At 40.3% G+C, this 14,457-nt stretch overlaps 1 protein-coding gene across 1 annotated transcript in view; it reads right to left on the bottom strand.

The window, feature by feature from the left end:
* cadpsa (Ca2+-dependent activator protein for secretion a) overlaps nt 1-14,457 on the bottom strand; it is a 215,943-nt gene that overhangs the window by 47,878 nt on the left and 153,608 nt on the right. The window contains exons 19-21 of the mRNA XM_034691892.1: nt 6,747-6,888; nt 1,699-1,854; nt 669-816 (exon numbers count right to left, since the gene is read on the bottom strand). Coding sequence (XP_034547783.1) covers nt 669-816; nt 1,699-1,854; nt 6,747-6,888 — 446 coding nt within the window. The remainder of the gene's footprint in view (nt 1-668; nt 817-1,698; nt 1,855-6,746; nt 6,889-14,457) is intronic.

The raw sequence follows: 14,457 nt of genomic DNA, 5'->3' as shown, positions 1-14,457 counted from the left end.
TGGAAACTCAGTGACAGTACGACTGCGAGGACTCCTTTTGTTCAGCCTCATAGCACCAACAGAAGAGTGAAGGACTTCATAATTAATTCATCGTCAGAAATTAGTATCAGTCTCAAGATTCTGCGAAGTATGAGATCTCTCACTTCTAGCCCATGTATATTCAATACTATTTACACATATGCTAATGAAATCCAAACAATTCAAGTGAAGGAATACAGACGAGGAAAACTGAAGACTAATTATACATTTGGGAACCAGAGGGTGAGATTTCAATTGAATAAATACACACTTACCCAGTCTCTAACAAACTTTCACAAGACAGAAAGGAGGGAGAAAAAGCACAAAAAGAAAAGAAAGCGGTGACATGGCACATGTAAAATAATGTGAATAAAACAGAAGAAAAGAAACAAAGGGAGAAGAAAATGATTCAGAGACATGGAGAAGAAAGTATGATAAAAAAGGAATTTCTGATCTTTTTCGGCCAAAAATATTTACTGATGATTTAAAGAAATGTTCTTTCATCCAGCTCCAAATCTTTGAGACCTTTACACCAATTTATGTTTAAACAGGAGAGAAGTATTAGGAGTCAGTGGCAGGATCAAACCTGAAAATAAGTTAATCTGTTGTTTCAAAAGGTTTTAAAGAGAGTGTGTTTGACTCTCTCCTACCTCCTGTCCCAGGTCCATGGCACACAGCTTGGCTGACTGGGCCTTGGCATCCACCATGACATTGAACATGGTGCAGATGGACTGAGGCACGCGGAAGTCTGTGGTCCTGCTGCTCTTCTGAAGCTTGGCCTCGAACGCTGCTCGTGTCCTTTGAAAGAGGAATAACTACACTTACTTTCTTTAAAAGTTCACTTTTTAAAAACCTTCCCTGCACATCAACCTGTATAAATGTATTAAAGTCTATTAGATGACATGTTTTCATAGAAATGTGAATCTCACTCTGGCTTTTTAAATCCCAAACTCTCAGCTACTTATTTTCATGTCTCTGAAAGGTTAAGAATCATGTTCAGACACAATCACAGTCAGGGAACATTTAAAAACAGTTCAGGCACTCTGAGCCAAACAGTGTGGATGTGTTTAAGGCCTTCACCTGCTCAGAGTTAACACAGACATATTTATTTCACTACTGCTGTTTTTGCGCGGCATCTGAACCACCAGCACTAAAAACGATGCTGCAGGACACCGGTTGGCCAGGTGGTCTAAGTGCACACCACTTATAGAGACTATGGTCCTTGTTGCAGCAGTTGTTGGTTCCTATCCCGGCCAAGACCCTTTACTGCATGACTTTCTCCGCTATCTGCCCTCCCTCCAAAAAAAACCCCTAAACTTAAAAACCAGGCTGTATTGAGCAGCTCTGTTTTTGAAAAATATCATCCTGTTGTTACATTCCCAGTGGATAAATGTGTTGATGACATATAATATTTCAGCTTTTTACCTTGCAATCTTTACAACAAATGATAAAATATATCCTGCCATAAAAGCTGCAGTTTTATAAAAGCCTCTGAGTATAAACCATGCTGCAGGGTTTCACTGTCTGATAGGGTGCAGATTCATGGATCTGCTCTCCCTGCACATAAATAATAATCTCTTCAACTCCAAATTATGACCCAGGATTTATTCCCACTTTATTTCAGTCCACAATCAGTGCATTTGGTTGCAAGCAGTCCCTGTATATCAACCAGTATGTTACCGTTTTACACAGGACTCGATCATGTCACTGGACATCAGCTTCAGCCGGGTCTCCAGATGTTTCCCGAACTCCTCTTCAGGCCAGTGGAGGTCTCTGATGAAGGTCTGCAGAGCGTCCAGCTTCCAGAAGAGATCCTCCGACGTCCCTGAGCCATTACTGCAGGACCATGAGTCAGAAGTTAGAATCTCAAAGACAAGAGCTTTAAAGAAAGGTTGAAACTCTGAGGTCACATTAAGTGGTCTCTAAATGTGACCCTCTAAGAGGATCATCATCAGGATCTAAAATCTAATAATACCGTTCTTTAAATACACTGATCAGATGAACCCATGTTGTTCTGTGTTCAGTGTGCAGACTGCACTTAAAGCAGGATACATGCTAACACTGTTACACACTACACTGAGAGTGAAGGTGACAATTTATGCACGCTCCATCCTGTCATTTACACGTCAAGTAAAATAAGAAAGTTAAACTGTGAGTGTGTGAATGCAGGATGTCTTCTTGGTGATCAGAGTATGTTGGTTTGTCAAACAGTGTGAGCATGAGCTTGGAGTGTGTGCTCAGACAGAGACAGAGTATGCATTTTGTAACTAGTATTTCAATAACAGGTATGAAAACAAACACAGGAGGGAAGGGTAGAAGATGAGTTCCAGAGAAATTTAGAGTCGTCACTCATCCTGAGGAATCCTTTCTTCAAAAATCCAACTAATTAATTCAACTTTTTGTGCATTTTCTGAGGACTTACAGAGAATGTGAGACAACCCTGCATCTGGCAGGGGCAAACAGGATCACATGTTCAGGTAAAGCAGAAGACAATTTGGACCCCTCCCCCCTCAATCGTCTGCAGACAGGGGTGCAGTAACATCAGGTAAGTTTTGGGTGGGAGGCAAGAGTATGGAAAGATTTGAAAAGATGCAAGAGCAGGACCAGAACAGCACCTCTACCTCTGAGGTAAACAGCAGCTGTCTAAGAAACTCAGTATGTGATGTGATTTTCTTAAAATATTTTATTCCATCCTGTGGTGTTTCTGCTCAGTTTAACTGAGGTCACGGAGCTTTCACAAATAAAATTGACAGATATATTCAGCCTCATTTCTAAAGGTTATCGTTTGGCATAGATACATTTCATTAAGTGCAGTTTTCTTGTTTCAAAAATGTGTTGAGCTCATTTAAATGAATGTACTGTCTGTCCACTTACAAAGAGGAGAAGTGACTTGTTTTATATAAAGCTGTGATCAAACTTCTGTCCTGCAGGTTTTTCTGCGGACATAATTATTTTTCCATTCTCTGGCCAAGCGTTGTAAAGCATACTCTGCTCTCCATGCTGGAGAGCATGATTTCTGAAATGCGAATCTTTATTTACTAATTTATTAATACAATAAAACTCATATTGAAGTAAAATAGGGACAGAGTTCCGTCACACTTTCCTTTTTATAAACAGTGAGCTTTAAGAGAAACAGAATGTAGCAGCATGCACAACATACTGTATAACCTCATTGTTGACAAAATGCAGGATTACTTTATGTTTTAAAGCTCAATAATCTGACCGCTTGTGAAGCTTTTGCATCTTTCCAGTTCAGACTGAAACACATATGTGGGAGTGAAAGTGTATTTTCAAAAGTTGTTGCCTTCTCCAGCCGTCCACACATGATGTCATAGTGTTGGCATAAACGTGGCTCTGAATTTACTCTAACAGACTACCACAGGTATTAGGGTTGTTTCAATGTAGGCACTCGTCCTCCTCCTCCTGCTCCTCATTCTCCTCCTCCTCCTCCTACTCCTCATTTTCCTCCTGCTCATTTCAGAAAGCCAGCCAGGTTATTTCCTACAACACTTTCCATTTAGAGCTGGATGATGCTCTCTGTCTTTTTTGGGGGGGAGATCACTAAATTAAAAAATGTAAAATGCAGTCTCCTCATGTTTTATAACAAAGACACTCTCAGCATTGGTGTTTTTTTAACATGAATCCTCAACGTTGCAGACGAGGGAATAGGGGCTGAGTGTGTTGCAGCGACAGGGTCACACTCTGCAGGAAGCTGCAGCATACGAAGGAGCTGTAACACCTCTGATCCCTGTTGTTGGTGCAGACAATCTTTCACTCAAGTTTTCAACGTGCGATCATGACGTGTCGAGTCTTTTTTAGATATGTTTTTAATGATAACACTCAGCAGATCGCAGATCAATGGAAAAGCCTCAGTGAAATTACTGTAACACATTCTTCTAACAGATAGATTATCTTCACTGACTTTTAAGCAGAGGTTCGCCTGTTGGTCTGTGAGCGCCTGCCTTTATTAAAATGTATTTTTAATGTATTGGTTTCTTTCTGTTGCAGTCAATTGGTCCATATTTGGTCATTCACTTCCTGGTCGTAGGGCACTGGATGTCTAGGTGAGTCCTGAGACGTTTGCCAGTCAGCTGACCTGAGGCTTCCCTCTCAGTGGCTGCCTTGTTTTTCACCAGGGTACATATCTCTGCACCCCAACAGAAAACAGCCTACTGCAGCACTCTCTGTGTGCACCTGTTCTCTAACCTGATTGGTCCTTTCTGCACTGTTGAACATAGGCACAGCTGACCACCAGTAAGGCAACTCCAAGCGCACCTGCAGAAAAGTTTCTTCCTTAAGAAATTAGCCTTAAGGCTGATTTATACTTCTGCATGACCCCTACGTAGCAGTGGCTGACGCGGACATGAGCCCCACATACATGGGCGTCGATGTGTCCATGTTGCACAGCAACAGTTTGGTCTCTCTGATAGCCGGTCGCCTCCTTCCGGCCCCGCTATGATCTCTGTTTACTTTTGCAGAGTGATTCAGAGCGTGTTATGTTAATACTCAGCTGTTACATGTTACTGTTTATCATACAGATATGATTACATGAAGAATACAGAGGAGGAGACGAAATACACGGCTGATGTGCGTCCGATGTCCGGGATCCCAGTAGTACTGTAAATGCGGGAAAGTCAATGTCGCCATGAATATAGGATGAGACAATGCCGCCGAGCGGACCAATCCCAGGGCTTGCGGTCCGCTGCGATTCTACGCGTAGTTACATTTTGGAGGAGGTGCACGTGTACGTGCGTAGGCTCTGCATAGATACGGGTGCTCCAGTAAATAAAAGAAGGTGCTCCACAAACACAGCTTGAATACATGGTGTAAGTGGACTCCTTGTAAAAGTAAAATTAATCTTTGAATGAAGAGGGAAATAATTACTCATCACAAATTGAAACAATGATCAGAATAAGTCTGCAAAGAAAAATTAAAATATTAGGAAGTTATGGAGATCAAATGTATTCATCATTTCTTTTTGAGACATTTAGTTTTTATGGCGACATTTTAACTCCCTGCAAAAAAAATCTTTATATCTTCCAGATTCACGGACTTAATTTGTTAAGTTCTGTATTTCATGTCTAACTTTCTCTTTAAAGTGAACACAAGTATTATATCTTTGAGTTTTCTAGAAAGTTTCCAAATTATAGGAAATATACTAATCCTAGAACAATTGCATGTTCTACTGCAGTGAAGGCCTCTTTATCAAACAAAGTAAATGATCAGCAAGTAGATATGCTTAGAAAAAGCTACAAATGTGAGGCACAGTTATTGTTAACTTTCCTCAAATAATTATCTTTAATAAAACCTCCTCCTCTCAAAAGAACTTTAAGTCAAGGACAGATGGACGATGTGTGTGTGCTCTCAGTGAAAGAAACGAGGTGTAGATGTGCTTTTGAGGGCAGTTCTTCTGCTCCGTCGTTTTACCACTCAGGTGCCACGTTTATGCCAAAGACATGAGTGTGTGTTTGAAGCTGCACGAGGCAGATACACACTCTGAGTCACAGTTATCTGTCATCCAGTTGGGCGGAGAAAAGCTGGGCATTTGTGGGAGGTTAACACTTGTCACTGTTAGATTTGGTACTTTGGGCATTTGGAGGTTCACATTGGGCAGAGTGTTAGCTATCGACCTGTGGAGAAAACAAAACAGAGTAACAGAAGAAAAAAACACAAAGATTTTAACAACAAGCATGCAACAAAAAGCAACAAAGTTACACTCAAGAAAGATGAACTGTGGGGTTCTGTTTAACATATATAACACCTCTAGAGCTAACAGTTTCAACAAGCTTACTACTCTTACAAAAGTCATGTTATCCACCTCAGCTGTACGATGACTTTATGTGTACGGGTCAAGGGAAATGTGTTTGCAAAATGAATGAATTTAAAAATGTTCTTGACGGTGAACCAATGACATCACATGGTTGGAACATTTGTTCAACATTCATGTCCAAAACATTGACAGGAAACATTAGTGGACATTTGCTGAGGGTTGCAGAGTCCAGAATCAGCACGACTATCGCTGCAGAAATTGACGGAACTCAAATTCAGCTCGGGTGAATTTAGAATAATGAACTATGAACCCGAACCAGGTCCTTTTAATGTGTGTGACCTGAACTCTGAGCTCATTTTTAGTGTAAACTTGCACAACACTGCACGCATGTGTACCACAGTGAGAATAACATCAGCAACTGAACTGTTATTATGACTGCATGGACTCATGGGGATCTGAACATATGGCAAAGTGACATGTGAGTTTATTCAGCTGCTGCAGATGTGAATTAAACATAAACTCAAAAAAAAGAGCAACAAAGAGACTGAAAAAGACTCACAAGATCACATACCTTTAGCTGCTCTGAGTCTGTGCATCTGTACAGAAACTGTGCTCTACTGTACGCACATTTACATTTCAACAGCTAACAGAGCTTCATAAGGAACAGTATATAACTGTTTTTACAACCTGCCCTTTTTTAAAAAAGCATAAAAAAATATTATGTGAATGAAGAGTCTTATCTTAAGCTAACTGGGAATTTATCTGACACCACATTCTCTGCCTTCGAGGAGAAATGTTTAAAAGTTAAGTTCAGAGATCCAACTTTCCTGACCTCAGAGGAACACCACTGATCTGAAACAGTGTGAGAGACTCAAGAAGAACTAGAACTACGGATGTGCTGGTTTTCTAAATTTGAATAAAACAGGTAAAGGTGAAGAAAGAATAAAGGTATTCTTACTTGACAGGCTCCCAGGACTCTCTCTCAAAGCCTCTGTGAATCGACTGAGCGATGGACGACTCCATCAGGTCCACATATCGAACCACAAGGGGGGCGTACAGATCTTGGAGGTGTTTGTGGAACCTACCGTTGCACAGGTTATCTGAGGGGTGACATGATAGGGAGGCTTTAAGACACTGAAGAAGGAAACTAATGCTCAAATACAGAGTTTACATTTTCTCTACAAGGCAAAACATCAGGGCTGTCTGGGGATAGTATCCATTGTGACTTAAGGGTTAACCTATTAAACTTTAATAGAAAGGGTCAAAGGTTATAACCATTGTAATCTTCCATTCCTCTCTTGACTGTGATATCTTTCTGACATCTGGAGGACACTGCAAGCTGTTGTTAAAGGTTGATGCACATCACTCTTTGCCCCATCAGGCAAAGGTGCCAGGTTTTCCACGATGGCATTTCAAAAATATAAAGACACTTGGGAAATTATGTTAAAGTGTATAGTTCTGCATGTGACGAGTTCCATGTGTGCTTCTTTATATGTAAAGACTGACCACTCAAAGGAATCATTTACCAGAGATCATAGAAAGAGACATTTTCTACAGCTCACTCAGGGTCAGGTCAAAGAGGCAGCAGTCAAAGTAGATCAACCCTGACATCCCTCTCCTCAGCAAAGTTTTCCAGAGTTCCTCCTGGGGGATCCCGAGGCGTTCCCAGACCAGGTGGGATAAATAATACCTCCAGTGAGCTCTGGATCTACCTTGAGGCCTCCTCCCATTTGGATGTGGCTTTAACACCTCCAGGAGGCCTCCTTATCAAATGCTCAAACCATCTCAACTGACTCCTTTTGATGCAAAGGAGCAGCGATTCTACTCCGAGCTCCCTCTGGATGTCTGAGCTCCTCACCCTCACTCTGAGGCTCCTGACCCTCACTCTGAGGCTGATTCCGGACATCCTTCAGAGGAAACTCATTTTAGCTGCTTGTATCTCATTCTTTCAAACCCATATAGCTCATGACCAAAGGCGAGGATTGGAACATATATTGACTTGTAAATCGAAAGACCAAATACAGCATTGATCTTGTATCATTTGACTATTTATTACCAAGCTGTGTTAAAAACCTGATTCTGATTGGTCAAAACTCCATAAAAATGATGATTAACTCTCAAAAGCAGCAATCCAGGGACAACATGATCACACACACATCATATCAAATCAATCTGATCAAAGAGTTCGATAAATTACAACTCTGCCTGTTGACACTGTGGCAAAAATGTTGGCTGCCGTCTAAGGTTGGTCTCATTTGCATTGGGAGTCCTGCTTTATTGATATCTGCTCATTTTATCTAAGTTGACCTGTTTATACTGATCGCATACTGTTTTTATTAATTTGGGTTTTAACTGCTGGTGTATTTCAGTCCTGATTTTAACGAGGATCAACCTTTTACTCTTGAATACTGTCATCGTGTTCCATCCTGTGCGTTTTGTGTCCAAAAGGAGGCCAACTCATCAACTATCAAATATATCTAAACAGAAGGCGCAACTGAAGTAACCTAACCCTACCCATCTTAAGCTGAATTTTTATCCAAAATTTGTTGGATCAAAATAAATGTCTGTGGTAGTAGTACAATAGAGAGAGCCATGTGCAGACAGTGATAGCAGCCAAAGACAGAGGACACTGCTGTTTGTCACTGCCACCGGCTCTTCATTAGCAGGTATGACACAGCGCATACAGTTTCCAGTCTTTATGAACAAAAGGTCGGAGTCTGGGGGTATTTCTAAATCCAACCCATCAAACACATTTCCCCTCGTCTCCGCCGGCTCCCAACTGGTAAAAAGGCAACACTGACAAAGACCACAGGAGATAAAATGGAGGCCAGTGTGTGCTAATGTGATGCCTCACGGCTCCATGCAGCGTGTCTGCTTTTCCTCGCCCTCTCTCTCTCTTTGTTTTTCTCTCCCCCTCTGAGCATGTGTGTGTTTGTGTTTGTGTGTGTTGGCATTGGAGTCAAGGTCGATGATACACAGTAGGTGCAATGTTTGTTGTGTTCCCTGATTGCCACTCTCCCAATTAGCCACTTGAGCGGCTGCTGTCCACTTGGATGTGTTGTGTCCAGGAGTGTGTTCGCAGGGCTTGCCGCAGTTCAGCTACCACTGCTTTAGACCTCATTAACTCCTCGAATGGCAGTCCAACTTTGGCGCCTGTCTAGTGCTTGGGCTATTTACTGCTACATACTGTAAGTGCACTGCTGTGGGGCAGTGGAGACGATGACCTTCTGTGGAAAAGATGTCCCCATGATGATGCGCCTTACTGAAGTGTGTGCTTGTCACACTGTGTGGGCAGCAGCGGCTCTGTTGGGTCTTGTGCTGGTATCTGAGATCATTTTTTAGTCTGTACTGTCCTACAGTGTGTCAATCTACAGCATCTTTGCACTGCATTAAAGGGTCAGTCCACTGGTTTTCCAACAAGGTCAGATGACTACATGAACACATATGTTATTTAATGTTTCCATGGCCCTGGAGGAGCTTCAGGTCAGAGGCTGTTACCATGCTGACATCAGACCCTGACTGATGCAGCATTTTAAGTCAATCTCACATAAACTGTGGAGCTGCTTGAAGGACTGTGTGTATGCAAATATTCATTCACAACAATAAGTGGCACCACTTATCTGTCAACTACAAATAGAGATCTCACAACTACAGAGGCAGGGGGATGACAGACAGAGAGACACAGTGATCACCCAGAACAGAGTGGATGAATAGTACACAGAGTTTTTCATCAACTGTGGTGGAGTGATGATGCTTATGTAAAGCTGTGGTTATCAGTGATGCAGTCACCGAACAACTTACAAGTAGCACTTAATACAGGTAAAAGAGAATGGTGTCTGAAGAGGAGCACATAAAGACTGTCTTAAAACTAATCTCTGAGTACGAACCAAAAAAACATAATAAAGGTATGTGCACTGCGAGACTTGTCATCCATGAGATAGAATGCAGGTTATTTAAAATATTATGGTGTCTATATACCAACACCATGAGTGGCTTGTTTATCTAATCATATCTTATTTCATTTGCAACAATTTAATTGAAAATATTTTAACCACATGATTTTTATTTAAAGTATTAAAAGCAACAACCTACCTTTTTTAATTTTATGTGTATGCTTTATAATTTTTTTTATTTTTTTTATTTTAGGGACTCATTTTAAAGTTCATCTGTTTCTCATTGAGGTCACTTTAAGAACCACAGGAAGTAAGTTACAGGTAGAGATGTCATGTGACCAGTATACAGTTAGTCTGTGAGCATGTGGCTTAATGGAGTTGTATCAGAGTTAATCCAGTGACATCTGCAAACACATCTCACATCTTTGATAGCACTGTGGGTACGAAGTGATTAATGATCATCTACATCCACAGGTAATTTTTTTGTGTACATGTTTTGTTTACTGAAGTTTGATACCATAATTTTAAAGGCGCCTGCTAGCAACTCAAACTACCCTGAGTTCTCCTTTGACATGCATCACCTCAAATCACCTCACCAAGGTCCATAAGCTACAGGATTTCTGGTCTCTGCCTCTGTACTCGTACTTTCAGCCTCACCACCTCCCCAGCATCCAAATGCAGATTCAGATAGGACGATAAAGATATCATCCCATCACTCGTCAAAATGTTACATGTAAATAAAACCTTCAAGGAGCTCAGAGCCTGGACACCAAATATCAACGTTTTGCGACTGCAAACATTTCAAACCATTATGACTTATATACAGAAAATCAGTAACAGTCGGATAATATCTTCATTAAGCCTTTGGATGAGCTGTCAACTGTCTTTAGAGTCAAGTCACATGTCACACGTTAGGGAAGTGTTTATTTGCCTGCATAGAAAGTGCTGCAGAACACGAACTAAGATTTAAACAAGACCTCAAAATAATGAAGCATCACTTACACACAGGATTCTGTTCAGACAGTAGTGTGTGTCAGAGGAGGCAATGTCCCACTCTGTGTTATATGCACTGATTTAACATGTGACATGCAACAAACTGCTGTAATATTGATTTAAACAAGAAAAAACACAGGGCCCTAAACAGGTCTGCAAAAAACAACGATGTGTGAATGCAGTCACTTTTGGGAGATGAGCTTAAAACAGCCTTTTAAATATCTGCATTAACCACAATGCAACAAACGTTGATGTTTCTTGGCAGCTCCATCTAGTTTTATCTTTAAACATAAACGTACAGGTTACGGAAGAAGTTCATCCAACCAGTGTTGTTGAAATAAATTGAAGAAATGATGAGACATATCATACTCTGATATTTTTAACGGTTAGTTTTGGTGGAAGAAAAAAGAGCTGAGAGAGTTTGCTTGTGTAATGTTGTTGTGTTCAGCGAGGATAGACTTCTTTGTTTATATCCTGCTCCAAGGATCCCTGCTGACTCATTATGGACACAATTTGTGGCAAATAAGAAAATGTAAACCGACATGAGGGTTCTGATTTTGTAGTCATCTTATAATTTCCAGCACAGAGCAATTTCCTTCCTTCTGTTAACTCCTGCATGCTGTAGCTCCTCTCACCCCGATGCACTTCAGTTTCTATTTTCACACAATTGACGGGATGCAGCAAATGAGAAGGTGGCCAAATTGATGACACTAACAAGTGAGCATAACAAGCTATTTGCAGTCATCTCTGTTCAGCCGAATGAGTGAACGCTGCTCTGCCTTCTCCTTGACTCCCGACTGACAAACTGAGAAGGGGGGGGGGCATTCCCCAGGGACAATTAGAGGCCCACTGATTGAGTCTGCATTGTGAACAGTGAAGTGTTTGCTCTGCAGGACTACGGACAGTTCCACAGTGTTCCTGCAGGCAAGTGCATGCAGTTCATTAGAGAGATGGCTGGCCTGCAGCAACCGGCATCAAGACCCGACTATTATCTTCAGTGAGACACTCCTGCTTCACACACACACACACACACACACACACACACACACACACACACACACACACACACACACACACACACACATCCTTGTTTTTGTGTTGTTGTGAGGTTACCAGTACAGACCATCCATTCTGAGGACCACCCTTTCTGGACGTTGTACAGCACTGAAAAAAATCATGCAGCATCCTGGAGCGCACATAAACAGAGTTATCACTTCAAATTATCAATCAGACAAAGTAGAGGTCCCTGACCAGACCAGACACAGTTATCTGGGGACCTGTCAGGTATTTAGTTACTTCTGGGGTCTAAATATACACACTGTTTGGTTTTTCTCACTTCCTGGGTACCACTTCACACAAAGCCAGGTCAAACTTACTTTGTGGAACCACTTGACACTTGATATGGAAGGGAAGTGCTGTGGATCCATTTCCCTGGGTGGTATTTACTAACTAGAGTTACCCTGAGGTTGGTAGGCTGTGATAAAAAAACTCTGCCATGTTAAGTCATAGTACAACAGGTCCTGAACACATAGTAAGGTTTATGGTATATTAAAAGTAAAAGATTCACAGGATCAGTCTCCTGACCTGCTGGGACACCTGCACTGATGTACCTTCAAGCTCACAGGAAGTGTCTCTTTCAATAGGGGTTTGTCATTAGTCAAAGTGTGTCCCTTTCTCTTGTATGTACAGCATAAATGTCCCAGATTTGCAGCAGTTCATGATTATTTCAATAGAAGAGGATGCTTTATATTTTTTCGTCAAGCTTTGTAAATTATTAAAATTAAAAAGCCATAGAAGTTTACAACTGTCTCATCCTTGTTAAGTGCACACATACATATCACATCATCATTTAAGAACTGAGCCTTAAAGTTCCTGTAAGAAATGACATTAATGATGATATCACATTATTCATGTAAGTCAAAGTAAGTCTCTTTTATAGAAGCCCCTCTGTTGAAACATGTCGGACCAAGATGCTTCAGATTATTTACATTCATGGAAAAATGATTATACCACCCTTGTTTTTTGGCCTATTATATACCCTGGGAATACAAGTAAGCTTCAGCATGTCAAATATGACAAGTATCATGTAATCAGCTGCATTTTCTTGACATGTTCTTGTATTCTTCAGGTAATATACCTTTCGTGGTACCAGGCATTAAAATGAACAAGAAATTGAAGACAACAAGGGTGGTCTAAAAAAATGTCCATGACTGTATACCTGCTGTATTGGCAGTGTTATTATATTTCTAAATTCCTTGTATCACTATTTACTGTAAGCTGTTCTAAAGTAAATACTTAAGTCACTGATGCACTTTAAAGCTCAAAGCTTTTATTTTAATGTTTTTTGAACAAACATAAGTGTTTTCCATCTCTTGAAGTAAAGTACAAAAAAGTCTCACACTTGGTTAGACAAAAAATGACACTGACTGTCTTTGTAACTAAGAAAAATGAATCAGTGCGGTTAACTGACAATACAGTTACAGACACAGCCTTTGTGCTGTGCAAACTGTGCTGCACTGAACTTTAGCAAACTCCTTCCATGGCTGAACAGAACTGCCACAATATGTGATACACTTCCAACACTACACTGCGTTCCAAATTATTATGCAAGTATCATTTTTATGAACATTTTAAAAACTATTTTAAAAGTCGTTTTCAAATTAGTTTGAAGTCAGATGGTGAATATATTTTATCATCTGTGTCGTTAAAATTATGCTTTTCAAAGTAAGTCGGCCGTATTTTCAAATAAATGCAGAATCTGCAGAAATGAGTGAACCAAATTATTATGCAAGTTGGTGATAAGAGCATCTAACTTGTGAAAATCAAAAACTATGATAGATCAATCTATAGAATGTTTAAAATGGTGCCTAGTTTTTAATTTTCACAAGTTATATGCTCTTATCACCAACTTGCATAATAATTTGGTTCACTCATTTCTGCAGATTCTGCATTACTTGAAAATACAGCTGAAAAGCATAATTTTGACAGCACAGCTGATGAAACATATTCACTAACTGACTTCTTGACAAATTTGAAAACGACTTTTAACATGTTATTAAATTATTCACAAAAATGACACTTTCATATTATTTTGGAATGCAGTGTATGAAGCCCTACACAACTATAAAAAACGGATCACTTCTGATGTTAACAAACAAACGGGTTCAATCTAAAACTTTCGCTTGAGAGCTGTAATTCTATTTTTAATATAGAATTTGATCGCTAGCCAGTTTCTGTGTTTAAGTGCTATTTTTTCCTCTTTAAGACACTTATCACAGTCGCTTTTGCCAGGAACACGGCACGCCGTGATGAAAGACATCATGTGCCGCTCAACAGCAAGGACCTCCTCTTTCTCCCAGATCCGTTTCTTGAGAGGCTGGCGAGCTGTAAAAAGAATGAAAAACAATTATAAACATGTTTTTGTACAGACAAGCTATGGGAATTGCATTTGAGGAACAAATGTCGATGAATGATCAATGACACAGAAAAACACGTTTACTTGATTACAGTTACAAAGGTTGAGCTCTACGCCTACAATCTCCACTAAAGCAAATACCTACAAAAGACCAGGGATGGAGATTGTTGTCAAGGATACCATTTTCCTCAGCAATCAGAGTCCTCATCGATACCACTATTAATACTTTGGTATCACATGGTAAACAGACATTACAACTAACGTTTACTGACAGAACAGTATTTATATTATTGCTAAACTAGGGTCTGTTTTCTAAACAACATAAATAAGTCTTTAGTAAACAGAGCTGATGTGACATATAGTGATAA

The sequence above is a fragment of the Notolabrus celidotus genome, chromosome 1 (genome assembly GCF_009762535.1).
Source record: "Notolabrus celidotus isolate fNotCel1 chromosome 1, fNotCel1.pri, whole genome shotgun sequence".
NCBI classification, from domain to species: domain Eukaryota; kingdom Metazoa; phylum Chordata; class Actinopteri; order Labriformes; family Labridae; genus Notolabrus; species Notolabrus celidotus.
This window is presented reverse-complemented; position numbering and strand designations above follow the sequence as displayed.